Genomic DNA, 27,912 nt, shown 5'->3' on the forward strand with positions numbered 1-27,912 from the left:
AGCTACTTTGCAACGAACTTCGAATACTTCAAAAGTACCCCTAGTAGAATTGGTCCTCAGGATGACTTGTCTTGTTCGGGAGCTCGGGCGAGCTGGTTTTCTTAGCTCGCAAGTTAAAGTTTGCCTCGGAATATCCCTTTAGAGGTAGCTCGGGGAACCCGGAGCTCGCGTTGTGGCGAGCCCCTCCTTTAGCCCACTACCATGTAGCGAGTTGCTTTATGGGCCCATTACTTAATTGTACTGGACCACAATGCTAAGCTGTCGCTTACGCTGAGTCAGCATCCACGTGTCGCCATTTCATAGGTCGGGTCAAATCGTCCTTCATCAATTGGCATTTTTCATTTTTAATGTTTGTTCATGATTTTGCTTGTTTAATGCTTATATACAAAAGCAAATAATAAAAAATGATGTGTAGGCTTTAGACCTAACTTACTAATCCGAACTACCCACCCTCAAATGTGGAGAGGATAGGCTTGGTGAGGGTTTTGCATTTTTATATATGGAAAGGGTTTGGATTCTGAAAAACTAATCTACTGCAAATTTTGGGGATGATATAGATTGGGAGGTTTGGGGAAATGGGGGCAGTGTAAAATTTGTCTCTTCGAACCTGACCCATTTCCGTCCCTATTCATAGCAAGGATTTACACCCCTATCTAAGGTAAATTTTGTGCTTTTAGCCTTATTTGTGCTTAATGGTGGTGTAAATGCAATATATATATATATATAAATCAATTCATGAAAAAGGAAATAAAACAAACAAGAGGAAAGAAAGAACTCATGATTTCACTCTAGGAGTTGAGATTTTCTCTTCTTGCCACCACCTCTTTCTTGAAGCTTTCTTCCTTTGTTGATCTCCTTCTTGAAGTTTTCTTGATGATCTTCTTTATTCTTTAGAGGGAACTTCAGTAATTGATTGATTGAGTCCTTCTTGCCAGGGGCTGGTACGCCCAACCCTTGATATAGTTTAGGGGAGGGGCTGTTACAACTACTTGGAGTTATCCCTAGAATGGATAATCTAGGTTAGTTCTAAATTGATCATATTCTATCTTATCTTATCTCTTATGTAATGACCTCAATCTTCTAGAATTACATTTAGAGTTCAAATCTAAAAGGACTCTGGATTCTTGAATTCAAGTGGGCTGTTTTAATAAGTTGAGCTGCTATAAGGCTTTTCTGCGAATTGGGCTTCAGTTGTGAGATAGGCTTTACTATGGATCCGCTTTGACTTTGGACCCGATTTTGACTTCGGTGCAAGCCGAATTTGTCAAAACCCAAAACATGAAAGTTGTAGATCTCGCTCTTATCTTTGCAGTGCATCTTGAATCAGCCTAATGGGAGCTCGGATATGAGAGTTAGGCCCAAATCACTAAACGGTGCCGAAACTGTGAAAAACCATCCGATTAGCCTTGTTTTCCTTCTTGCTACTTTTTCCTTGCCCCGAATCAAAATACTAGAGTAATGAGTCCAATTAAATGTAAATTAAGTGTAGAAAGATTGAATATTCATAGATAAGAATATGATAATTTTTATTCGCATCACTGTGTGAGGTGATCTTGGTGGATTTAGAAATGAAAAGGGAAAAATGAAAAAAAAATAGAAGATGGGGGACGAAAGATTACCAACAGCGTTGTTGAGATGTGAATGCAACTATGTGAGGCAACTGACAACTAGTGATGGTGAAGATTGAACCGAAGGACAAGTCCCAACTGATGATCGGTCACCAGCAATGGCGGCATGAAACAACACAATGGCGTGCAGTGGCTAGGGTTCTTCAATTCTTCTCACTTCTCATGCTTAGAAGTTAGAACAGAGGAATGCTGGAAGAGAAATAGAGAATGGGTCTTCGGTTCAAACTCCACTTTTGTCTTTTGTTCCATAGGGTATTAGGGTTACAATTTTACTTTTATATTTACAATTTTAGACTTATGTAATTAATTAAATTACAATATATTACTTTTAAAACAAAATATTAAAATGGGGTACAAATGTCATTTTTTAATAATTATAATATATATATATAAATATATCTGTGTGTGTGTGTGTGAGGGTTGGATCGGATCGGATCTTTTCGGATTGAAACAATGGGTGATTCGAATTCGATCTGAATTCTAAACGGATCCAATTTTGCAATCCAATCCAATTCAAAGTCTGAAAGGGGGGGTATCCGAATTCACTAATTCCAAATCGGATCGGATCAGAATCCGATCCATTTGCACCCCTAGAAATGATGCATTCCCCTAGGAATATTAGGGCATGAGATTCCAAATGGGTAAGTTACTTTCCCATTGAGACCAACTTTTAATCATACAAAAATACCCATGAAATATTAGGGCATGAGATTGGCTTCTTCCCCAAATCCTTTGTTCAAACGGAAAGCAACAACCACCATAGAGACCTCCTACCTTCTATGAGTTTCCAAATTATTTCAAATCAATCTGGTGCAATCCATCTTTTTTTTTGGTTCATGAAAGAGGTTTCATTGTTGTCAAAATTTGTTAATCATCTTTCTCCATAGCATCAACGAGTTTTCATATTCCCCTTCGTTTTTATATTCCCCTTCATCAAATTTACGTTTTTTGCCACTATCAGTCCCAAATACGGGGCTGCAACATCTGGCACGCCCCAAGCTCCCATTGGATGCACAAAACCCATGAAAACCACCCCCAAATCGAAGAAAGAGTTTCACCAAACAGGAAAGCTTGACTATACACCTATTTCTTTGAAGAATCTTTGCCTATTTCTTTGGAGAATCTTTGCCTATTTTATTGAAAGAAGTATGCTAAGTCACAAACACTGCAGTTGAATGAATTTTAGACCCATCTCCTTCCATTTTCTCTATAAATAGAGGCCTAACTCAAGATTGAAGGGGGGGGGGGACTGAAGGGAGGACCTGAGAGAGGTCCCTAGAGAAAGAAAGAGAGAGGAGGAGGGCAGTTTTCCCAACTTCTGTGATACACCCATTCAACTTAGTCTTGTACCTTACTCAAGTTTCATTTGAAGTCCTTTTAGCTACTGGAAATCTTTTAACAAGGTACATACAAAAGGTAAGCTTTTTTTTTTTTTTTAGTTTTTCTGGGTTGCTTGAGGTTCTGAAATATTGGAGAACCATTGCTTGGAATTTCTTTTTGGCTGAGAATAGAGGCAAGGGTCTTAGGGAAATCAGTACCTAAGACCCGATAACATCACCTCAAAATCGGTCTTAGGAGAAGTTGAAAGCATGTTCCTCTGAATTTAAGAAATGCTTGCAACCATTTCTGTTTTTCCCCGAAAGAAGCTGAGCCTAAATAACTCCCATATCGGGCTACTAAAGCAGTTTGGAGAGAGGGGTGCCTAATACCTTCCCTCCCCCAATCCTTGGGACCCGAAATCTCTTGGTTATGTGCCTTTCCCATGGAAAACGGAGTCACTATCAAAGACCTAAATCTTGTTTTCAAACATGAAAATGAGGGCCCATTTCTCTAAAAAATGGGTGGCGACTCCAACTCTTTGAGCCGGCCATGAGCTTCCTAGAGCTCACAACTGTCATTTTTTAAAACAAAATATTAAAATGGGGTACAAATTTTATTTTTTAATAATTATATAAAATAATATTATATATATGTGTGCGAGGGTTGGATCGGATCGGATCTTTTCAGATCGAAATAGGGGGTGATTCGAATTCGATCTGAATTCTAAACGCATCCAATTTCGCGATCCAATCTGATTCGAAGTCCAAAGGGGGAGGGTATTTGAATTCGCTAATTTTGAATCGGATCGGATCAAAACCCAATCCATTTGCATCCCTAGGAAAGATAGCATTCCCCTAAGTAAATAATTTAGCTATTTACTTGGGAAAAATCTACTCACCTTTGAGGTGGGTAAGTTACTTTCCCACTAAGACCAACTTTAATCATACAAAAATTCCCATCAAAGATTAGGGCATGAGATTGACTTCTTCCCCAAATCCTTTGTTCAAACGGAAAGCAACAACCGCCATAGAGGCCTCCTACCTTCTGTGAGTTTCCAAATCATTTCAAATCAATCTGGTGCAGTCCATCTATTTTTTTTTCGGTTTGTGAAAGAGGTTTCATTGTTGTCAAAATTTGTTAATCATCTTTCTCCATAGCATCAACGAGTTTTCATATTCCCCTTCTTTTTTGTTTTTTACTTGCAAAAAAACAAATTTTTGTAGCAATTTGCTCCACATTATGATATGCTAATGAACCCATAAAATATGGTGAAAATGATTTTTTTTTGTTGTCCATTGGAGTCTTGGCAAAAGAATAATGGCAACTAATGACACATTAGCAACTTACTGCCACATTAGTTCCACCTTTGGCAAAAGTTAAATGGCAATCAACAACATTAGTTCCATCCATAAAATATGACAAATGGTTGTGGCATGTTTTACCAAGTACATTAGGGAATGATAAATCTCTCTATTGTATTTTACTCTGTACATTGTTAATAGATCATTTAAGGGACGGTTAATTGATTTGTTATATAATAAATAAAAATGATGATAAATTTTTGTATATATTTACTTGTCAATTTGTATTTATTCTTTTTATTTATTTAATTATGCATGTTTTGCTTGGAGTCTTGCTTACAACCCATCAAGGAAAAATTGGTTCATTGATGTGAACATCTCCAAACTTGAAATGTCATAGCCCAATAAGTTGTAAGAAACAAAACACTACAGTGGAGCTAGGTGTGGTGTTGCACCATTAATTCCTATGGATAATAAAATTAATAAAATATGAAGTGATTTTTGTTTATTATTTATTTTTTTATGTTCAATTTAGATTAAATTATTTTTTATTAACAAGAAATCCAATGATGAACTGATCCAAAAACATTCATTTTGGCAGAAGGGTAACATTGGCAATAGCAAAAAAATAATCATCTTACCCATGAAAGTAGGTGAGGCAAAAGAACATGGGTAAGTTGGGGTGTCTTATTTGCTTAGGTAAATTTCTATAATAAAAGAACATGGGTAAATAAACTTATCTGGATAAGTTTTACCTAGATGTGTGAATTTACCTAGGTAAGTAAGAATTGGTAAGCAAACAGGGCCTTAATGGTATTTATGTCAATACACTTGGGGATAATTATCACAAATGCCTCCAATCTAGAGATATTGTTCCTGTCAATCACAACATCTCAAGTTTTCCTGGATGGATTTTCTCATAAAAAGAATGTTACAACATGATTTTTTGTCTGCACAATATTCCAAACATGGTGAGTTCCATTATCATAATGGGTCCCAACCTCATGGTGAGATGTGTGGACACGCATCATGTTGATATTGTATTGGTACAAATTTTGTTGTGAAACGTAGTTATTCAAATCAAGGTTTTCGAATTGCCGTTGACCCAGATTGCCAAACCGTTCAGCCTGGGAACCATTTAGGAACTGGTTCCATTTTTCCCCAAACCCGGTTTAGTAAAAAACCATTGAAAAAGTCAACAACCCATTAACCTGGGTGGTCGAACCATCGACCCGGAAACCGGTGGCTAGAACGATTATGTTTTTGGGTCATTTTTTAAAACGTTGATCTAAATTACATTTTGTGCCCTCACAATTAGAGTGAGCAAATTCAAAGATAGAAATATTCTAGTCAATAATAAGATTTAATGAATGTTAATGGGAATTAATAACTTAAATATAAGATTTAATGGGAGGGATTTGAGTGGGGAGAAAAATGGTTGTTCAAATTACATTTCTATCCTTGCAATTAGAAAGGGACCAAATTCAAAATTTGGAGTATTTTAGTTAAACAAAAGTTCCACACTTTTCATTGTGGGGGTGGATAAGTTGGTGGGTCCCATGGAAAAAAACCTGAGTTCATATTTTGGTATTAGTGGGTCTTGCAAAAAAGAATGATTCCTGAATGACTTATTTACCTGGGCAACTAATACCCTCATAAGACTTAGGTAAATCACTTACCCATCAGCACAAAAATTTGCTAATATGATGGGACAATATTGTCCCTTCAATAATGTCACTTTTTTTTGGATAAAATTATCATTATACAATTTTACCTAGGGAATAAAATAATATTGGTAAGTACACTTATTTGATAAGTGTCTTCCAAGAAGCACTTGCCTAAATAAGTACATTTGCCCAAATAAATGACTTGTCAAGATGTAAATGAAGCCTTAATAGTATAATAGTATAGATATATACAAGAGATAAAAGGATTCGATTGTAACACCCAAAAAGACATGACATTGAAAATTTTATAACAAATCAACTAGTATCACACAACGTTTTTGAATTGTTGTTGCCCTAGACGGTCAAACCGTTTGGCCCTGAAACCGTCTAGATAACCGGTTTTGTTTCACCCTTAACTTTGTTCATGGGCCAAAAACTGTCGATTTGGTCAAAGCACCGTTAACCCCATGGTTGAACCATTGACCTGTTTGACCCATATACAGTTCGTAGTTTAATAAGATAGAAGAGATTGAGACAAGAGAGAGAGAGCGAGAGAGATGACAAAAATGCAAGATTGGAGCGGGGAGATCAAATCTCATATCACATATTTGAGATCTTAGTTCCCAAATCTGAGATGAGACATATACAAATGGTTGCTGTCACTATCACCATTGTCATCATTGGTGAATGTGAGACCTCCTCCATTATTTCATTCATTTCCTTCCTTTTTCTTCCTTTTTCATCTTCTTTTTTTTTTTCCTTCCTTTTTTTTGTTTTTTCTTTCTTTCCTTCTTTCTTTCTAAACCGTCAACCACATGTGTGTCACAAATTTTCTTTTTCTCATTAAAGTAACAAAATAATGAATATATGCCCTAATATTCCAATATAATCAAACGACCTGACCCGAATGATCAAACCACTAACCCAAGAATCGATGGCAGCGATTCCATTTGCAGGTGGGATTTTAAAATCTTGATATAAAGGGTGACCAATCAGATGGTATTCATCAAAATTAACGGGGTGCTTTTAGTTGTTCTGAGCTCTCGGGTACCGGGGGGAAAAAAAAGCTCTTCGGGTACCATGATAGATTTTCCCTATTTATTATTATCCTTGTGTGGTTCGATGCCGTGCAATTTTTGTTTTCAAGATTCTCCCAGCTCTAGCAGACGGAAAAGTTATTTACCGAAAGAAAGAAGCACGCGAACATGCCGAGAGTAAGGTATCCCGTATCCAGCCGCACATCGGGATCATCTCTATACGAGTAGGGAGATATTCCTGATATGCGGCTGATGTACATTGATCGTTTTCGCACGCTTTGCGAGTTTGCGTAGATCCGGGCTCGCATGCAAGGCCAAATACAAGTAGGGAGACAGGCAGGCCAGGATTGATTCGCTTCGTTTGCTGTCGTCTTCCACTTTTCACAAATCTTCGCTGGCCTCCTAACTCATTGAATTGATCCTCCTCTCACAACAACATTTACAGGCCTCGATCAAATCCATAGAAGATGTCGGGCGGGTTCTTCCGGGTAAAATTTCCTTTCATTTCTTTTCTTGAATAAAATTTTGACCCTGTATTTATTTGCATTTTTTCTACATCCGAGCTTATCGATTTTATGCATTTCTTTAAAATTCTGCTTCATTCCATAATGAGATTCCTGCTGGACTTTTATTCGATTTGATTTATTAGGGTACTTCTGCCGACCAAGACACTCGATTCTCGAACAAACAGGCGAAGCTTTTGAAAACTCAGAAGTTCGCACCTGAATTGGATCATCTGGTTCGCACTTATCACTTATTTTGTTTTCATTGTCAGTTTCGCTAGGATTATTTACAGTTCTGAAAGCTAGGGTTTAGTAGGATCCGATAAGTTTTAATTTTTTAATTGAAACTAGTTGTTTCGTACGGAAACAATGATGATAAGGCTAACAACAATCTATTGGTAATTTATTATCATCGAAATTATGTTTTTAGGTGGACATGACGAAGGTAAAGATGGATGTCATCAGACCTTGGATTGCTAATAGGGTGACCAAGCTTCTCGGGTTCGAAGATGAAGTTCTAATCAATCTCATATATGGACTTCTAGATGGAAAAGTAATCTTGATATTCTTTCTTTTTTTCTGTAAAAGTTATTGCTCCTTTTTATAGTTTTTTTGATATCGAAAATGAGCTTGGATTGTGCTTTCTTTTACTTGCAGGACGTTAATGGGAAGGAGGTTCAGATCCATCTTACTGGGTTCATGGAGAAAAATACTGGGAAGTTCATGAAAGAGCTTTGGACTCTCCTGCTTAGTGCCCAGAAGAATGCAAGCGGTGTTCCTCAACAGTTTTTGGATGCTAAGGAAGAGGAAACTAGGAAGAAGAAGGTTTAAATTCATATAGATTATTGCTTTTAGTTCTTATTTTGTGGTATTATTGTTGCTTTTCTGTTAATTGTTGCTATGGTTATCATAGGTTGAGGCAGACCGGATTAAACTTGAAATTCAGAAGAAGAAAGAGAAAGAGGGAAGAGAGCTTGACCAAGAGAAGCTGAAGAAGATGGTAATAATTCATCTATGCCAGAGTTATCTATTCTGGAACTGGGGTTTTTGGTTTTGACTTTCTTTATGTTTGTTCTGCCATTCAGCGTGCTTCTGCAATTATTTGGGTTCATATCGTTCTTTACCTCAAACTACTGTAGGATGGCGAGGTTGATGTCTCCAAGGAAACTAATGTTGCGTCTGACCCAATCTTGAGGTATTCACAGTCGAGAGCTCCCAGTGCTCACCCTGATGAAGAAAAGGAAGCTGAGGAGAGGAAAGGCTCAAGAGGAAATGACAGGTTAGAACTGACACCATCTACTTCTCTTATTTTATCTTTGCAGGATTTCCTTTCACACAGTAACTACTTGAGCTTCATTTGCAGATGGATTGGCCTGTGTTTCTTTTGTCACTTTTCATTTATTAATGATAAATTCTGTGTTGCATGGACATGGACATGGGGTTTGGAATCTGACACGTGTCCAAGGGTCTAACTTGGTGAACCCGAAAAAGTATAATTCCCAGACATGACTCACATAAATTATATTTTATTATATATATATGTATTAATATTATGGTTTTTAATATTACTCTTAAAATTCATAAATTATATAAGTATGACATAGTTAAATTACACTTACCAAAAAAAACATAGTTAATTTACAATTTGCATTTGACAAGTTAAGCTCACAACCTTTGCCTATATGCCATATGGACTGACTAGTTCCTTTTCATTGTTCACCTAATTCCAATGTTAACTGGAAAGGATCCAATAAGCAATGGGTGTTAAATTATGCGTAACTTGGGAAAATAAAAATACTAGTGTCCCCTATGTGATAGTTTAATGGTTGGACTACTATCATATAGAGGTATTTAAAGTAAGGGTTCACAACTTTGGAGAATTTATGCAGCAGCATTTTGATAAGTTCACCTGATTTGCACTGTAGCTGAGTCCTACACATTTTTGTAGAGTTGGACATTAGTCAACTTGTAGTCGTGGACATGTGGATTTGCCAGTTCATTTGTGGACATTGGTCAACTCATTGTCATGACACTTGTCAGGACATGCCTCATATATTGAGGTGCCTTGTCTAAAGGATGTGTGTCTCATGGACAATTGAATATCCTTTTAATAATGGATCTATAAAAAGTGGACAACAGTGAAAATCCATGCATGGTCATCATTGGTGATGCGAGTATGCTACTGAATTTAAATTTGTTATTTTAGATAGTTGATGCCTTATTGGAAGAACTTCATAGATTGTAATATTTCTGGCTCTCCTCCTCAAGATGGGTAGTGTTATAGTGCTTCAAAGTCCAAAGTTCACATGTAATAGAATGTATTCACTTGATGAGGTTTCTTCTAGCATTGTTATTCTCCTTGCAGTGACATGCTAACCTAATTGTTTTCCTCATGTTACAAATATTTTATATCTTTTGATATTTATTCATGAAGTGCTTGGCTCAGTATGTTACTGAGTCAAATCATACTCTTCTTTCTTTTGCTTCTTTTAATTACATGGTACTAATATTCCTAGGTGATAAGAAAGGATATATTGCCTTTTTTCTTTTTCTTATTTTAATTTCTTATCAAGATAGTCTCTGTTTTGAAGCACTTGCACAGCATTGTCAATGGCGTTGTGTTGACAATTGATCCCTCACACCCTATTGGGTTATGTGCATGTCCTCTTGTTCTGATTTTGCAAATTAGTTAGAGTTGATTATCCATTATGTGATATATTTCTACATATATATGCAATTTATGATTTTGTAATGTGTAGCATGCAGCATATGAATGCCCAGTTTTGTTATAGGTCTTCCTGTTTTCCGTTTTGTGAATTGAAACCTGCAACCTTGGATTTCCCTCTCTGTGCCTTGATGCACTGTTGCATGCAATCTTCTGGGTTTACTTCTTTGCAATGACATCTCGGTTCATATTCTCAGTAAATCTAACATATTTTTAAGTATTTTTTGCAGTATGTAGGAAAATGGAATATGGTAAATGCTTTTTATCATGTTTTTGATGTTCCAAAACAAAAAGAAAAAACAACTTTTCCATTTGCTTTACAGGGTCTCTAAGTCTCCACATTCAGTTGATTGCTCCTCTTCATCTCATCGGTATCTACTCTTCTCTTGCATTTAATGTATCTACTCTTCTCTTTGTTGCTTCCCAGGAGCCTACGTTCCAGGTCAATCAGTAGGTCACTTTCCAATTCCAGGAACCACTCAGGGTATGTTTTAACAATAAATTTGTCTGAATATTTTAGCTTTAAACAACTTTTGTTGGCCAGGTGTTTTTGTGTAATTCTTGTGCTTTTGCATGAGCATGACAACTTTAGAGCCTTAGTACCTACTACACTGTGTGTGTTTTCAACTTCTGTTATTTTAGTTGACCTATATGTTTTACCTGTCTTAGTGATAGGTACAAATCAAGAAGCATGTCTGGATCACCTCAATTGAGAAGGCACTCTATTTCTCCTGATAGGGGGTATCGGTCACCACAAAGACATTCTATTTCTCCTCGATGCAGACATTCACCAAGAAGATCCAGGTCTCCTCTAAGGAGATCTCATTTACAGCACAAATCACCCTCTCTTGTGCAGCATAGGATGTCCTCCCCATTGCCTGTGCGACACAGATCTCCTTCCTCGTCGCCTGTGCGGCACAAATCTCCAGTGCCTGTGCGACGCAGATCTCCCTCCTCGTCACCCATGCAGCACAAATCTCCAGTGCCTGTACGGCATAGATCTCCATCTCTTGTGCGATGGAAACATCCATCTCCTATGCAACACAGATCTCCATCTCCTGTGCGACGTAGATCTCCATCTCCTGTAAGATACAAATCATCTCCTTTTAGGCATCGATCCCCACCTCGCTTGCGCCGAAGATCTCCATCACCTATACGACATAGATCTCCTCTGAGATGGAGGTCTCCCATCTGCAGGCGGTCACGAACACCTTCCCGGCATAGGTCTCCATCTCGCCGGTGGAGGTCACCATTGCCTCAGTATTGGTCTCCACCACTGATAAGGAAGTCACCTCTTCCTAGGTCCCCAAGACACAGAAAACGATCCTCTAGACAAGGAAATAGGTATTTGACCTTCAATTTGCTCTATACTTTTCATTTTATAATAAAACTATTGGTTTTTAATCTAATAATCTATTTACAGGAGTCATAGTCCTTATAGAAGTTACAGTCCTGCATACCGAAGCCGAAGGAGCTTGAGTAGGGATCATGACCTCTCCATTAATGGAATGGATAACAGAAAATACCACGAGGGTTCTGAATCTCAAAGGTAGTTTTTTTTCTTTTTTCTTTGAGCAAGTCAAATAGGCTTCTGTTTTCACTTTAGATCCCATGGTGTTGTTTTAGAACATGGTTTGCCTAAGTCATACTTTGCCGTTACATGTAGTCCTCCATATAGGACCCGTGAGAAAATGTCTCCTGTTCATCATACCCCTGAGAGAGATGAGGTTGATCAGTCTGATCAGGCATGCACTGGGCATCCAATTTATCAAAGCAAGGCCCATCAGAAAATGTCTTTATTGTCACCATCACAAGAAATGTCTCGAAGTCCATCAGAAACTTCACCAAATCCACAGAGAATGAATCCCAGCGAAGATAGGTTTGTACTCTGTAGCATGGTACTGCATTAAAATGTCATAATGTTTATGCTCTTCTTTCCTGACTTTGATATGCTAACATTTTATGTACTGATAAAAAAAATGCTAACATTTTATGTACTGATAAAAAAATGCTAACATTTTATGTACTTCTCAAGGATATCCAATGCATCTGACAGTCCTGTTAGGCAAACAAGAGAACAATTACACCACCATGACCAGCCAAGTCCTGTCAAGCAACTAAGAGGTCATATTATTCATCATGACAATTCAGGAGCAAGTGAGGAGGAACTTATTCTCTACAGGTAGGATCAACATTGACTGTTCTGTCAATTTTGACTTCTTAGTTATTATTATTTTTTTGAAAAAGATGGTAACTTTATTGATGAAATAGAGGGTACATAAGAAGATGCATACAGAAATTACAACTCAAGAGTTAAGTAGGAAGAGAATATCGCTAAACAAGACATTCCTGTGAGCACCAGCTTTTGCTAGACCATCTGCATTAGTGTTTAGCTCCCTAGGGATCCAACCCAGCTGTGCATTTAGGTTGAGAAGGATATCCCTTGCTTCAGTCAAAAAATGAGCTAAAGCCCATGGCCCACTGCCATAGTCAGCTAGCCATCTGATTGTATTTGCTGAATCTCCTTTTATGGTGATGTTCTGAAAATCCAAATCTCTCGCAATCCTGATTCCAGTTAGTGCTGCCATAATTTCAGCCTTTGTTGAAGAAGCTATCCCTATTGGTCCGCTGAAAGCCCAAATAACTGTGTCATCTCTTCTGAAAATTCCACTGATTCCTGCTGCACCTGGGTTTCCAAACGCACTTCCATCGAAGTACAAGGTTATCTCCCCTTCCGCCACAGAAGAATGTGGGGTAGGGAGGATTAAGGGTTGGTGTTTGGAGGACAGAAATTCTGCAACATTTCTTTGGAGGTCAGAAAGTGGAACCCCTTTAAAATGCTCTGAGTTGGAGGTCCAAATGAAAATTCTATGAGAAATGATAGACAAAAGCTCAAAGTTTCTTTCTCTGTTGTTGAAGATTCGGTTATTTCTTTCTTCCCAGATGCTCCATAAGATGGCATGTGCTACGGAAATCCACAGAATCCTTCCTCTTTTACTTAACCTTCTTGCTGTCCATTGTCTGAGGCAGCCTATCACATGTTCGGGGAATGTCCAACTAAAGTTGAAAAAAATTGAGAAAGAAATTCCAAAATTTTCAGGTTTCCTCACAGTGGTTCAGAATGTGATTGCTGATTCTCTGGATTTTAAACACAAACAACAAGCATGAGGGGATAGATAGGACTTTCCTTGGTTCTTTTTCTGGAGAAGATCCAAAGTGTTGATCTTCTTTAGACTGGCTTCCCACGCAAAAAAGCAAACTCTGGAGGGAATGTGAGTGCACCAGACTGTCTTAAATAGGAAAAGTTTAGTTAACTGATCTTTCTTGATTAGAGCGCTGAAGTAGGACTTGGTTGAGAACTTACTTGCTGGGTGTAGCCTTGTAGGGTCCAGACTCGAGTGTCAGGGGTGTTTGGGGAAATGTACACTTCTCTGAGAGTGTAAAGGAATCTAGATATTTCCTTAAGTTCATTTTCTCTCAGAGGTCTTCTAAAGTCTAGGTTCCAGTTGTACTGGGAGTGATGTGAGGATAGGACAAGGGAGATGGGAGCTTATTTGTTTCGGGTAAGGCTATAGAGGCGAGGAAAGGATTCAACCAAGGTAAAGTCATCCCACCAAACATCAGTCCAGAATTTTATTTTATCCCCATTTCCCACTTTGTACCTGATAAAGGAGATGGAATTTTGGTAGGTTGAGAGTATACCTTTCCAAGGGTTTATGTCCTTGATCCGGTTCAAGTGCAACTTGCAATCCCAACCGTTTGCATGTTTCCCGTACTTGTTACTGACGATCTCGGTCCAAAGGGCATTCGATTCCTGAGGAAATCTCCACAACCATTTATTTAGAAGAACTGTGTTTTTTTCTCTTAAATGACCTATTCCCAAATCACCTTTCCTCCTTAGAATTGCACACCTGGGACCAATTCAGGAGATGGGGTCCCTTTTCCCCACTTCCCTCTCAAAGAAAATTTCTTTGAAGCCTTTCCAGTTGATTGACAATTTTGTTTGGCATTCGAAAGGATGAGAAATAGTATGTGGGAAAGTTTGCCAAAGAAGCTTTGATTAGGGTGAGTTTCTTGCCTTTGGATAAGTAGTCTCTTTTCCACGTGGCCAGCTTTTTTCACATTTTTCTATTACTGGATCCCAAAAATTTTGAGTCTTTGGGTTTCCTCCAAGGGGCATTCCAAGATAGGAGAAAGGAAGGCTTTCGGTTTTGCAGCCAAGAATTTCCTTAAAATTGCTTAGGGACTGAACATTTGCTACATTCAGCCCAACAATATTGCTCTTAGAGAAGTTAACATGGAGCCCCAAAATCCATTCAAAACAGATTATGATCCTTTTCAAGTTGACAACATTGGCTTCTTCAGCCTCTAAAAACATCATAATGTCATTTGCAAATTGAAGGTGTGTCATCTGAATTGAATCTCTTCCAACTTCGAAACCCCTCACCAACCCTAACAGATTTGCCTTCTTCACCAATTGGCTAAAAATTTCCATTATGAGAGTGAAGAGTAAGAGGGAGAGGGGACATCCTTGCCTTAATCCCCTAATAGCCTTGAAATAGCCTTTAGGTTGCCCATTGATCAGAACTAAGAACCACGTGGATTTAACGCATCCCTCCACCCATTGAATCCATCTTCTTCCAAACCTTCTAGTAGACATTCCCAATCCACTTTGTCGTATGCTTTTTCCAAGTCTAGCTTCACAATCACCCCTAGCTTGCCATTCATTTTCCTCTCTTCCATGCATTCGTTTACTATCAGAATGCTATCAACAATTTGCCGCCCTTTTACAAATGCAAATTGATTAGGTGAAATGATCTCACCTAGAATTTCCTTCAATTTTCTAGCCAACACCTTTGCTAGAATTTTGTAAACACTTCCAACTAAACTGATAGGTCTGAAATCTTTCACTTCAGGAGTGCCTTGCGTTTTTGGAATCAGACATATGAAGTTGGAGTTATTTCCCTTATTTACTATGGCCGAGTGGTAAAAGTCTTTAAACACCTCTAGCAGATCTTGTTTAATGGTATTCCAACAAATTTGATAGAAAAAAGGAGGAAATCCATTTGGCCCTGGTGCCCTATCACCGTCCATATTGAAGAGTGCTTCCATCACTTCTTGTTCTTGAAATTCCCTTTCTAACCAGATTTTACTTATCTTTGAAATTTTTGAGCCTTCCCAAGAACTTAGATGAGAGTTTCTATTTTCGGTCTTTGAATAGAGATCTTTGAAAAACTTACAAAGGCTTCAGAGATTTCTTCGGGGTCCTTCGTCTCTTTTTGCTTGATTTTTATTTTTGAGATGTGATTCCTTTTCCTCCTTTTAGAAGCATATATGTGAAAGAATTTGGAATTTTTATCTCCCTCTTTCAGCCATCTGATCCTTGATCTTTGTCTCCAATACACTTCTTCACGCCTTACCACCTTTTCCCATTCTTGTCTTAAGATGGTTCTCTTTCTTCTTCCACTATCCTCTAATTGGCGGGTTTGCTCCTTTTGGTCCAGGTCATCTAATTTTGATAGCAAGAGTATTTCTCTTCCTTGAATGCTTTAAATTCCTCTTTCCCCCACCTTTTTAGATTCCTTTTCACTGTTTCACATACTTTAGCTTTTCTAGAAATCTGTAACTTGACCAGCCTTCCACTTTGCATTCCTCCTACCAGGTTTCCATCTTCTTGGAAAAATCTTTGTGCTCGATCCAGAATTTTTCCAATCTAAAAGGGGTTTTTCCCCGATGCTTTAGATTTGTAGTAAGTGCAATTGGCCAATGATCAGAGATGCATCAGGGCCTGATCTCTTGATGGATCAATGGATAGAGATCTTCCCATTCTGGTGATATTAGAAATCTGTCTAGCCTACACCTTAGAGCATTCTCTTGCATGTTGGACCAGGTGAAACTACCATTTCTAAGGGGAAGATCATGCAACTTGTGTCTAGAAATGAATTTGGAGAATTCTCTCGTACTTTTGTTTACTCTTTTCCCGTTCGAGTGTGCTCATAACTGAATCTAGTGACATTGAAATCCCCACCCACAACCCAGGGGATGTTTGCCTGTTCATGAAGGGAATCCAACTCCTCCCAAAACTGATTCCTCTTTGAGGGGGGTGTTTGGACCATAAACTGTAGTTAGGATCCAGGTGAAATCCTCTTCCTTGTTATTGAACAGGAATGAAATCGTGAAATCACCTTTGTTTACTTCTACTCCAGACACTACATCTTCTCTCCACATTATGATAATTCTTCCTGAGGTGCCTGTGGTTGGAAGGGCTGCCCAATTTCTGCCTCTTGTTCCCTAAATTGATTTTACCAATCTCCTGTCCATAGATTCTTTTTTTGTTTCTTGCAAGAGAATTATGTCAGGATTCTCTCTTCTCAACATGTCTTTCACTATGCTTCACTTGACATCACCACCCAACCCCCTGGCATTCCAACTCAGTATCTTTAGTAGTTTACTCTAGCTGGCTTTCCCTTACTTAATCTTCTACTCTCTTCCCCTTTGCTATCCGCATTCTGGCCCACTATCCCCCATTGTAGACGCTTTAATTCCCTATTGTGTTTTTTCCTTGCTTTAAGTCGTTTACTTCCTTAGGCTCACAAACTTCCTTTGTGTTCTTTCTTTCCAAGCTCGAGATCCCACTGTTCCACTACAGTGAATTTCTAGTTTCCCTGCCATCTCTATAACTTCAGTTACTTTCTGTTTTTCCTTTTCTTGGCTTGCTGTAACTTTAGCCCTTGCTTTGACCAACGAAGTTTCCTTTGAACCAGAACTGTGGTCGTGAATACTGGGATTGTCCAACGGTTGGAATTGTCGGTCGCCTAAACTTGGACCACAAGGAAACAAATGGCTACAGTGAGGAGGAAAGCTACAATGATTAAAAAGATGAGTAGATTCGAGGTTTGAAGAAGAGCAAGGAAAGCAGAGGTTTGAAGGAGAGCAAGATCTGGATGAGGTTGTGTTCAAAGAGTGCGGTGAGTTTCTTCCTCCTCCGTCCTCAGGGCTTTTGTAACTAAGCAACTGAATCCCGTACTCCGGATCAGCTAAACAGACTTCTTCCAACAAATTGACGCACCTCACTCCTTTCCTCCGTCAAGGAGAGCTTTGGCTCTAGAAAAGCTACTTCCTATGGGTCGACCTTTGTCTCCGTCTTGTAGAAGCTCATACCTTCATCTGAGTTCGACTCTTCTACTTCTCCGGAGTAGCTTGACGATGGGTACTCGAGTGTCGGTGAATGGAAGACTTCTTTCCGGTGAGATTTTGAGCTTGGAGGGGGTTTCAGGGAAGTCCCATCCGTTGTAAGTGGGAGTCGAAAAGAGGCTATGCGTGTGAGTACCTTGACGCATGCGAACATCTTGGGAGAGGTGGGTTCGGCTCGAGACAAGGCTAGGATTCTTAGTCGGATCATCTTTGTGCTGATGTGGCTCACCCGAACTCGAAAGAAACACCTCTTTCTCTGAGATGAACTTCCGAGTCGAGGCTCCTTTTAAAATTTGAAAAGGCTTCCTAATCCGGCTCTTTGAGCTACTCTTTTTTGCTTCCTCTCTCTTTCTATTTCTCGGTAGAGCAAAAGCCCACCTATTCTTGACTTTGCCCATCTCTTCAAAACCCGCCACAGGTTTTCCTTCCTTTGCACTTGACCGACCTGCCCCATCTCCTGGTTGATCGAGGGCCATAGAACTCCCACGTGTTTGTGTACCGTTGCTCCGAGATGACTCAACGAGTTTGATATTGTTGGGCAAGAGCAAGTGAAGAGAGGAGAGGAGAAGAGAGAAGAGAGGTGAGTCGAGTGACTGAAAGCCCTCTTGAACTTAGGGGGCGAAAGAATGATTTTATTATTTATACTAGTACAGTCGAACAATATAAACAGAGGAGAAATTCCAACAGTACCCTTATGGTACTAAACCTGAATACATAAACAACTGTCAACACTCCCCCTCAAGTTGGAGCATAGATATCAATCATGCCCAACTTGTCACAAAGATCATGATGTCTGAAAAGGTTTAAACCCTTTGTAAAGATGTTTGCAAGCTGGTTCTTAGAAGTGACATAGGGGGTACATACTTCGCCTGTGATAACTTTCTCTCTGATAAAATGCTTGTCAACTTCGATGTGCTTTGTTCTATCATGTAGCACTGGATTGGCAGCAATGCTTATAGCTGCTTTGTTATCACAAAATAGAGTTATAGGTTTGGTCACTGGGAAACCCAACTCCCCCAACAAATTCTTTATCCACATGCCTTCAGCGACCTCGTGGGCCATAGCACGATAGCACTGGATCTAGCCACCACATTTTGCTTTTTACTCCTCCATGTAACAAAGTTCCCTCCTATAAAGGTGCAGTAGCCACTGGTAGACTTTCTGTCACTTTGGGATCCAACCCAATCTGCATCTGTATAAACTTCAACTTTCAAATGTCCGTGCTTTTGAAATAACAAACCAGTACCCGGATACTTCTTTAGATATCAGAGGATTCTCTCTGCTGCTTCAAGATGAGAAGACCTAGGAGCATGCATGAACTGACTGAGGGCACCAACAACATATGTAATGTTTGGGCGAGTCATAGAAAGGTATAACAATCTCCCTACAAGCCTCTGAAACTGTTTCACATCCTTGAGAGATTCACCACAGTTGTCACCTAATTTATGGTTGGGGTCAATGGGAGAGTCAATTGGCTTCACCCCCATCTTCCCAGTGTCCCGAAGTAAATCTAGGACATATTTCCTTTGAGAAATGAAGATACCCTTCTTTGATCGGGCGACTTCAATTCCAAGGAAGTATCTGGCAGGTCCTAGATCCTTCACTTCAAACTGAGTGGCAAGAAAAAGTTTCAATTTCTGAATTTCATCATCCCAAGCACAAGTAACAATTATGTCATCCACATATACAATTAGAGCAGCAATTTTACCTTCTCCTTTTTTCACAAGCAGTGTGTGATCTGATTGACATTGCCTGTATCCTTTCTGCTGAACTATCACATGGAATCTGCTGAACCAAGCTCTTGGTGATTGTTTCAGCCCGTATAAGGACTTCTTCAACTTGCACACTTCCTGTTCATTGCCTTGGGCTAGAAAACTAGGAGGTTGAATCATGTACACTTCCTCTTCAAGGTCACCATTCAAGAATGCATTCTTGATGTCCAGCTGGTGTAAAACCCAATCCTGATTAGCCGCAAGAGAGAAAAGGACTCTAATGGAACTCATCTTGGCAACGGGGGCAAAAGTTTTTGCATAATCAACTCTATACACTTGAGTAAATCCCTTTGCCACTAAGCAAGCTTTATACCTTTCCACTGTTCCATCAGCCTTATGCTTGACTGTGAACATCCATTTACATCCAATTGGAACCTTTCCCTTAGGAAGATCAACAAGTTCCCATGTGCCATTTTTGTGAAGGGCATTAATTTCTTCCCTCATGGCATTTGTTCATTCAGGAACTGAAAGAGCTTCTGCCACATTCTTAGGGATAGGGACACTGTCAATAGAGGTAAGGAAAGCACAGAATGAGGGTGAAATGTTCTCATAGGAGACAAAGTTGGAAATGGGATGTTTAGTGGTGCACAATCTAACACCCTTCCTGTGAGCAATAGGACGGTCAAGATCATTAGCAGTAGAGGAATCATTTTCAATAGATTCAAGAACATCATTGGGAGCCAAAATACTTGAGTGAGTATGATCCTCCCCCGAGGAGTCTGGTGGCACTGGAGGTACAGCTTCCGGATTCTCTACAGCTCTTGAATTTGGTTGGCCTTTGCGACGACGAGAAAAAACACGAAAATGTGGAGGGTCAGGGAGAGAGGGAAGCTGAACCAGTTTCTCCTCATGCCTACACTCCTCCTGAGGAGAAACATGATAGAAATGTTCATATTCAAAGAAAGAAACATCCATAGAGACATAGAATTTACGAGAAACATGATCAAAACAACGGTATCCCTTTTGAGTGAAGGAGTAACCAAGAAATATGCAAGGGATAGCACGAGAATCCAATTTCCCACGGGTGGGAGACAGATTTTGGACAAAACACAGGCAACCAAAGACACGAGGAGGAATAGAAAGAAAGGGAGCCTTAGGAAAGAGAAGTTGATGTGGGGCTTTGTACTCTAACCGACGAGAGGGCATATGGTTTATAAGGTAAGTGGAACAAAGAACAACTTCAAGCCAAAACCGTTTGGGAACATTCATATGAAGTAGTAAACCCCGAGCCACTTCAAGGAGATGACGGTTCTTCCGTTCGGCCACACCATTTTGTTGTGGTGTGCGGGCACAAGAGCTACGGTGAAGGGAACCATGCGAAGCAAAAAATTCCGTGAGGTCACTATGAAAAAATTCTTTTGCATTGTCTGATTGAAAAATTTGGGTTTCAGGTTGAAATTGAGTGAAGACCATCCGCTGGAAATCTTGAATGATTTTTGGTACTTCTTCCTTGGTTCGCATCGGGTATACCCAAGTATATCTAGAATAATCATCAATGAGGGTAATGAAATACTTGTAGCTACTCTCAGATGGTAAAGTAACAGGGCCCCACACATCAGAATGAACAATGTGAAACGGAGATTCAGATTTACTATTTCTTTGAAGAAAATGAGTTCTACAATGCTTACTCAACTGACACGTTTGACAAGAAAAATCAGAAACAAACATTGATTTAAACAGTTCTGGGAATACAACTTTCAAAGACTCAAAAGACAAATGACCAAGACGATAATGCCATAAATAGACTTTTTTCTTACAGGACTGACTCATAGACTCTGTAACATGAAGACCAGCCTTATTCTCTAGCATGTAAAGTCCATCAGCCATACGACCCCTACCAATCGTCCTCCCCGAGGCCAGATCTTGAATCGCACAATGAGAAGGGAAAAAAGTCACTGAGCAATTCAAGGAATTAGTAACACTACTAACAGAGAACAAATTAATGGGAAAATTTGGAACACGAAGAACATCAGAAAGGGTAAGGCCAAGAGGAAGAGAGAGAGTTCCTTGACCATCTATGGAAGAGTATGATCCATCGGTTAGTCTCACCTTGTCTCTTCCAGAAAGAGGGTGATAGGTTTGAAAGTAAGAGGACGTACCAGTCATATGTTTTGATGCTCCAGAATCAATGATCCATGGAGAGTCAGGGGTGTGAGAAGCAACATGGAAAGCAGTGGCATGGTTACCTGACGTGGATGCAAATGAGGTTGAGGGAGGAGCATCCATCTGACGAATTGCTCTACCATAGAGCTCTAAATGGTCACGGAAGGAATTCATAATGTCCTCCCTCGGGTCAGGTTCAGTGAGATGTGTCTGAGTCACAGTAGAAATGGGGGGCTGATTCTCCCGAGTAGCCATGTTGGCCATGTGATGTTTCTTTGAATTTTGCTGTCCGTACTTCTTATTCACCTCTGAACCTTGCTTCTTAGTCAGATCTTGAGCCCATTTTGGTTTCCCATGAAGATCCCAACATGTATCTTTGGTGTGTCGGGGTTTCTGGCAATGAGTGCACCACAATTTTTCCTTTTCTGTTTTTTTTCTGGAGATCTCCTTTCCGGGAAGAAGATCCCACACCAGTAGATACACCCCCTTTTTGCAACCAACACAACAGCATCCCCACCAGGGCTGTTCATCAAATTTCTCCTGCTTTCTTCAGACTGTACAAGAGCATAGACTTCCTGAACAGATGGGAGATCCTTAGAGCTGAGAATCTGAACCCTGATAGATTCATACATAGGATTCAGACCATGTAAGAATGCAAACACCCTTTGCTGGGAGACAAGCTGTTTGTACTTAGCATCCTCATCACACTTCCAATCCACACTCTGGTAGTGATCCAACTCCTTCCAGACAGATGTTAAGTTAGAGTAATAGACCGATAAACACCTCTCCCTCTGTCTACCAGTAGAAGATGCTGCCTGCAGTTGATAAATTTTGGCATAGTGTCGCAATTCTGAATATGTAGACTTTGCTTGTTCCCAGATTTCATTCGCAGTTTCAGCCCACATGAAATTCTTCCTGATTTGAGGTTGCATGGAAACCAAGAGCCAGGACATAACAATACTGTTCTTCTGATTCCATCTATCATATTCAACACTCCCGGATGATGGTTCTTTTATCCTCCCATTAATATAGCCTATCTTCCCCCTTGCAGTGATGTATAATTTGATCCCTCTTGACCACTCCAGGTAATTTAAACCATCAAGAGGGACAACAGCCATAGGAAAGGATAGGTCACCCCCACCCATTCCATTCAGCATTGAGGAAGCTTCAGATGTGGCTGAATCTTCACTGCCCATGATATCTGAATAAAAAAAAATTGAAACAGCAACCAAAAGAGTACAGCTGTACAAGGCTATTTCAGAGACAACACTGGATGCAACAGTAGTTAGTTTGACATCACCCTTCAGGCCTGGACGACTTGCTCTGATACCATGTTGGGCAAGAGCAAGTGAAGAGAGGAGAGGAGAAGAGAGAAGAGAGGTGAGTCGAGTGACTGAAAGCCCTCTTGAACTTAGGGGGTGAAAGAATGATTTTATTATTTATACTAGTACAGGCGAACAATATAAACAGAGGAGAAATTCCAACAGTACCCTTATGATACTAAACCTGAATACATAAACAACTGTCAACAGATATTTGACTCGGTTGTCTTCTCCACTACGACCAAAGCAAAAAACTAGACATTCCTATCGAGGATTGGTATTGATCGAGGGATAGAGTGTATTCCTCGATTTTTCACCTTCAGTTGAGCCTCCCTCAACTCAGACAAGCCTTTTGTTTTGGGATCAACTTCTTCTAGTCCTCCTTACAGATTTCCGATCAGCTCAAAAACACCCTCCTTCCACAAGTGAAACGGGAGTCCATGAATGGTGATCCATCCATCAAAGAGTATATCTAAGGGGACAGCGTTTGCAGTTGACCACCAATGGTTTAGCTTCACCCAATTGCCATAAATGTAGAAATTCTCCATTCTAGCCCAAGCAAAGGCTAGGTCTTTATAAAGGAGCGAACCCCACCACTTTGTTGCTGGAGAAGGGGTGAAGACGGATGAGGGTCGGAGTGTGAAGATTTGTCGAGAGACCGAGTTTGATTTCGTTCCAACCCAATTCGTCTGTTCTGGTACACAAACGCATTCTTCCAATATCCAAAAGGTCTTTCTTGGGTGGTGATAGAGATATGGGCCGAACCTCCAGCCTTCACAACTCTTCTCCGCCCGGTTGTCAGTGACGGGAAGGCAGCTGGGGTTTCAGAAACTGAAGGTCCGATCTTAGGGGTGAAAGAGTCAAGCACTTCGAAAAAAATCTTCCAACCTGACTTCTTTTCTTCTTCTGGTATGCAGATTGACCTTTGTTTTTCGGCAAGTTCCCAACAACTTAAATGGATGAATCTACCCCAACGATTTGCACTTTGTTGAATTAATAACACCTTCCCTCTGTGAGCGTGTTTGCGCTCTTTAACTATTCCTGTTTGCGTGGAAATCACCTCTCGGAGGAAATCTCTCATCCAGGTCGTCTCCTCTGCTTTCAGGGATATTCTCGACCAATCACCCTTTCCTCTCTCAGTTAGCATTATAAAATCATCTTGTTTGAAAGGTTGTGTCAAACTCAAAGGATTTTGAACCGATTTCTATTGACTTTCTCATCCTTGTAGTAATCTAGGACTTGTCGCAGGTTTCCGGTGTTAACAGTCTCTGGTGTTTACAGTCTCCATCGTCCTACCTTCAAAGCTGATTGTTGAAGGAGACTCAAAGCTGGTAGTAGGTTGGTTGCAAAAGGAGGAAGCTGGATTTTGGTGCTACCATAACAAAAGGAAGAAGTTTAAATGGCCAACATAAAATACAGAAATTAAACTGTAATGTGTTATGAGGATGACTTCTTAGTTATATTAGTTTTGTTTTATTCTTTCTTATTGGTGCTGGATTTCTAATATTTTAGGGATCATGGGAATAACATTTTTGATTCCTCACGAAAAAGAACAAGGCATTCATCCATAAGTGATGGTCAGAAAAAAACTCTTACAAAGGTTCTTCAGCAAGAAGAATATTCCCCTGAAAGATTAGCTAGCTGTGGTTCTGTTGAAGGTTGGAGTCGTCCAGATGACATGCTGCCAAGGAGAAAAGACAAGGACAGAAAAAGGTATAGAGTCATTTCAGTTTTTTTGTTCTCTTCATTTATTTACTGATATTTGTGGAAAGACCTATCTATATGTACAAGTTCTGTAGACATATGACATCAAACTCTTCTGCAGTGAGAAAGCTTCAGTCTGGACCGATCATCCTGAAAGCCCTATTCAGTGGACATCACCAATGTTGGAAGAAGTTGAATATAGGCCAGGGAGGCTAAGGGGAGAAGGCTATATAATCGAGCATGCCCAGGACAAAAAACCATCTGTGTATGAACATGAAAGAGATTCTTCTTCATATGAAGAGTTACAGAGACGGTGTCTCAGAGAAGGTCGAACAGCTGATGAAAAGAAGCATTCTTATTTGACCAATATCGAGGGAAGTGACCGAGTTTACAAAATAGAAGTTCATAAATCGGGGAAAAAGGTTGATAGGAAAAGCCAAGCTGGTGCTTATGGTTCTGATTCTGAAAATGAGAAGCACAGATCCAAATACATGGAAAGGAGAAAGCATAAGAGAGTGGATAGGCATGAATTGAATTTGGATGATTATCATGATTCTCAAATTGATGAGAGGAAGGAGGCAAAGAAAAGAAGGAAAGAAGAAAGGAGATTACAGAAAGAGGAGAGGCGTTGACGCCATGAAGAATGGCACCATAGAAGGGAAGAAAGGAAAGCAGCCAAGATGAAAGTCAAGTCAGTGGATATGGTGACTCCACCTTCAGATTTTGAGAGAAACCAGACTAATGCCAATGGTTCAGATGAGAAAGTTGATGCAAGGAGGGAATCACATCTGAATGATGCTGAAGACTCAGAGTCTGAGCAGAAAAGACTTGAGATTGAGTTGCGAAAAAAGGCTCTTGAATCATTAAGAGCAAAGAAGGGCATTAATAACTAATTCTACTTTTTGCTACTCTTGATGCATTGAGCTGTTTTTCTTTTTCTTCTTTTTATTTTTCTGTTGAAGAGCATTTTCTATCATTTAATGGCAATCTTATGTTTTTCTAAAGTGGGAATGATTCTGTTATACAGCATAGCTGTTTAATGTAGTCTGTGTTTACTGGTGGCAGCTGAAAACTGGAAAAATGAGGATTTCCTGAGCTATTCTGTTGATGTGCAACTTTGTGCAGACCTTGCTGCTAGATTTTCTGGTAATATTTGCCTTCCCTTATATGGGAATTTGATTTTATTTTTTTGTAGTTCTTAACTGGGTGGATATGAAACCATCTTGTTGTTTATCACAGTGGCTTCTTAAAGCTTTCAGTGGCATTAATTTATATGTTATGTTATATAGATCTATGTACTGTTGATGGTAAAACAATAATACCCCATTTGACAAGGTCAATAAAATAAAATAAAATCTTATTGCCTGAATGTAGAACAATGAAACCTAAAGGTCTTGGCACTTTGTTTAAAATGAAGTTTATACTAAATTGGCTTTGTGGTTGATTGATAGATGAGAATACTGTCAACTAGATGACTTGGTTGAGCAGGGCCTTGTGCAGAACCACTTATTGAACATCAATTCAGGTGAAGTATCATACATGATTCTCTGGACTTCTAGAAGGAAAGACTCCAAACTCTATTGGCTAAAACTCTGTTTCTAAATACTTGATCTCTTTATATTGTATGATGATTTAGCCTCTTTATGGTTGGCAGCATGAGAGCTGTTATGCGGACTTTGTTTTTAAAATTCATCAAGGTGATATAGGCACCCGACTCATACTGTCTTGCTGTTGATGTCAGCTGTCAAGTGTCTCTGGATGGCGTCACCATGTATGTATGCACTAAAATCTCCTGTATGGTTTGACATTAGTATTCAGTGGGTTGTATCAGAATTATAATGATTATACGCTTAACATATAAAAAGAAAATTTCATTACAAGGGTCACCCTCTCAGTTAGCATTTGCTGTTAGTGTATGTTTTGTTAGGAAAGTGGCTATGGTGGCTCTTGGAGATCACTAGAGTTTGGGATTGGGAGAAAGCATGGATATAGTTGGCATTTGGGACTCTGGACTTTCTTGGGACAGCTGAAGTGGCTGAACTGAAAAGCTTATTGCTTTGTCTTTTAGTGAATAAGTTTTTAAGGAGATTGTGTGCTCCTTAGTGGCTGAAGCTGAAGTTGGGTAGCTTTCTATACCCTTGAATATTTTATTATTATTTATTGGCAAAGCAATAAGTCATTCAGTTTAGCAACTTCAGTCGTTCTCAAATATCCCCTTTGTATGGTATGGCGTTGTTCTTTCTGCCCCTGAAAGGCCAATTCTGGTGCTATTTGCTCCCAATTAATATATGTTATTGTCTGGTGAAATGGAGGTAGATTTTGGGGAAATTGAGCCTTCTGGTTCCTGAATTTGGGTGGTTTTGAGTCTTTTGACAGGCTGACAATTATAATATTGGTCAACCTGGTAAACCAGTGATTTTGTGAGCTTTCTGGTCTTTATGTCTGCTTCGTTCTTAACAACACTGTGTCTGGGAGATCCCCTAAACTGTTTTTTCTGTAGAGAGATGCCTTTGCCTTTATTTTATTTTCCAACTATAAATGGAATTCTGGTTTTGTGCCCTAATTGAACTCAAATTTAATTTCAACCATGGTAGTCTATGGGGTTTAATCTTGATGTGGTAAAGATGGAATTTATGCTGATTTGATGCTAAGTTATTGTTTCCCGGTCTTCCCCATCCAATGAAAAGATTGCTTATTGATGGGGTATTGCTTGATGAAACTAATTTTGAAGTACTCATGTTTTGCAATTTTGGTTTTTATGGAATGGAGGGGGTTTTTATTCATTAGAAGCAATTAAAGGGAGATACTGGTTTGCTATTTTGGACTGGTTGGCTGTTGGCATCAGCAAATATTATAACTGAGGTCCTGGTTTTGAGTCCCTTACTGTCTGGTTGGTATTAGCAAAGTTTATCTCTTTGTCCCATTAGATTTCTACATCTTTAGGGGGAAGGAGAGTCGGTGCCAAAATTTGATTTAATGGATGTATAATGTGTATCCCAGGTGGCGGTGCTTAGTTTTTACAGAGGTGTTTAGTCATTGATTGACTGAATCTAGTTCAGTTGGAGTGGCAAGAGTGGAGTTCGTGGAATTTCAGTAGTTTTGGCAATAATGTTGTAAAATGGTTTTTAGTTTGGATGTTATTTGGGTATTTGGATGACATGGGGTATATCTGGATTCAATTATTTACATATTTTTTTAGTATGTAATTTGAGGTAGGTTAGACTCTTGAATTTTATTAATCTCCAGATTCTTTTTTTTTTTTTTTGTGAGAAGTTAAAAACATCCGAGGAGTTGAGGGATGGCACCAGTCACAGCTTTGGTAAGGGTTACTATTGAACTCTAGATGGTAACTGTAAATCCCTCAAACCTCTTCTTAACTTTGACAGTTTGACCTGCCCCCAAACCTTCCGTCTTTTGGGGATAAAGGGACTTATAGACCCTCTCAGGTACTTTCAAATGGAAAAAGATATTAAATGTCTTCTGTCCATACTAATTCCTCCAATTAAGGTAGTAGATTTTTTCTAATTCCAACTTTACCCTTGAACTGTTAATACATGTAAATATGTTTTTGTTAAGGATTTTAGGGTACCTTTTAGTTAAAGATTTAAGGGTATTTTGGTCATCAAACATTTGATG

At 39.4% G+C, this 27,912-nt stretch overlaps 1 protein-coding gene across 3 annotated transcripts; it reads left to right on the forward strand.

Annotated features, from left to right (window-relative positions):
• Nucleotides 1-7,189: 7,189 nt before the first annotated feature.
• Nucleotides 7,190-27,733, forward strand: LOC104601100 (uncharacterized). Of its 3 annotated transcripts, XM_088897283.1 has the most exons (16): nucleotides 7,214-7,441; nucleotides 7,603-7,692; nucleotides 7,887-8,009; nucleotides 8,114-8,281; nucleotides 8,370-8,456; nucleotides 8,596-8,735; nucleotides 10,609-10,665; nucleotides 10,851-11,525; nucleotides 11,605-11,730; nucleotides 11,848-12,060; nucleotides 12,217-12,363; nucleotides 24,085-24,285; nucleotides 24,398-25,422; nucleotides 25,728-25,801; nucleotides 25,931-26,047; nucleotides 27,277-27,733. In XM_088897283.1, exons 1-13 carry the CDS (start codon nucleotides 7,421-7,423, stop codon nucleotides 24,906-24,908), a joined length of 2,559 nt encoding a protein of 852 aa, XP_088753409.1. In that variant the 5' UTR covers nucleotides 7,214-7,420; the 3' UTR covers nucleotides 24,909-25,422; nucleotides 25,728-25,801; nucleotides 25,931-26,047; nucleotides 27,277-27,733. The 3 variants fall into 3 exon arrangements, with proteins under 3 accessions (XP_088753410.1, XP_088753409.1, XP_088753408.1); XM_088897282.1 differs by lacking the exon at nucleotides 27,277-27,733 and having other exon boundaries at nucleotides 25,931-26,170; XM_088897284.1 differs by lacking the exons at nucleotides 24,085-24,285; nucleotides 27,277-27,733 and having other exon boundaries at nucleotides 7,190-7,441; nucleotides 25,342-25,422; nucleotides 25,931-26,170.
• The last annotated feature ends 179 nt before the right edge of the window (nucleotides 27,734-27,912 follow it).

The sequence above is a fragment of the Nelumbo nucifera genome, chromosome 2, assembly GCF_055504915.1.
Source record: "Nelumbo nucifera cultivar China Antique chromosome 2, China Antique-T2T, whole genome shotgun sequence".
Taxonomy (NCBI): Eukaryota; Viridiplantae; Streptophyta; class Magnoliopsida; order Proteales; family Nelumbonaceae; genus Nelumbo; species Nelumbo nucifera.

What these genes read in the sequence shown, in the direction of transcription:
- LOC104601100 (XM_088897283.1), top strand. Translation starts at nt 7,421, where the DNA reads ATGTCGGGCGGGTTCTTCCGG. An exon ending in TGTCGGGCGGGTTCTTCCGG is followed by an intron (nt 7,442 to 7,602) that starts GTAAAATTTCCT and finishes TTGATTTATTAG; the next exon opens with GGTACTTCTGCCGACCAAGA. An exon ending in AAGAGAAGCTGAAGAAGATG is followed by an intron (nt 8,457 to 8,595) that starts GTAATAATTCAT and finishes AAACTACTGTAG; the next exon opens with GATGGCGAGGTTGATGTCTC.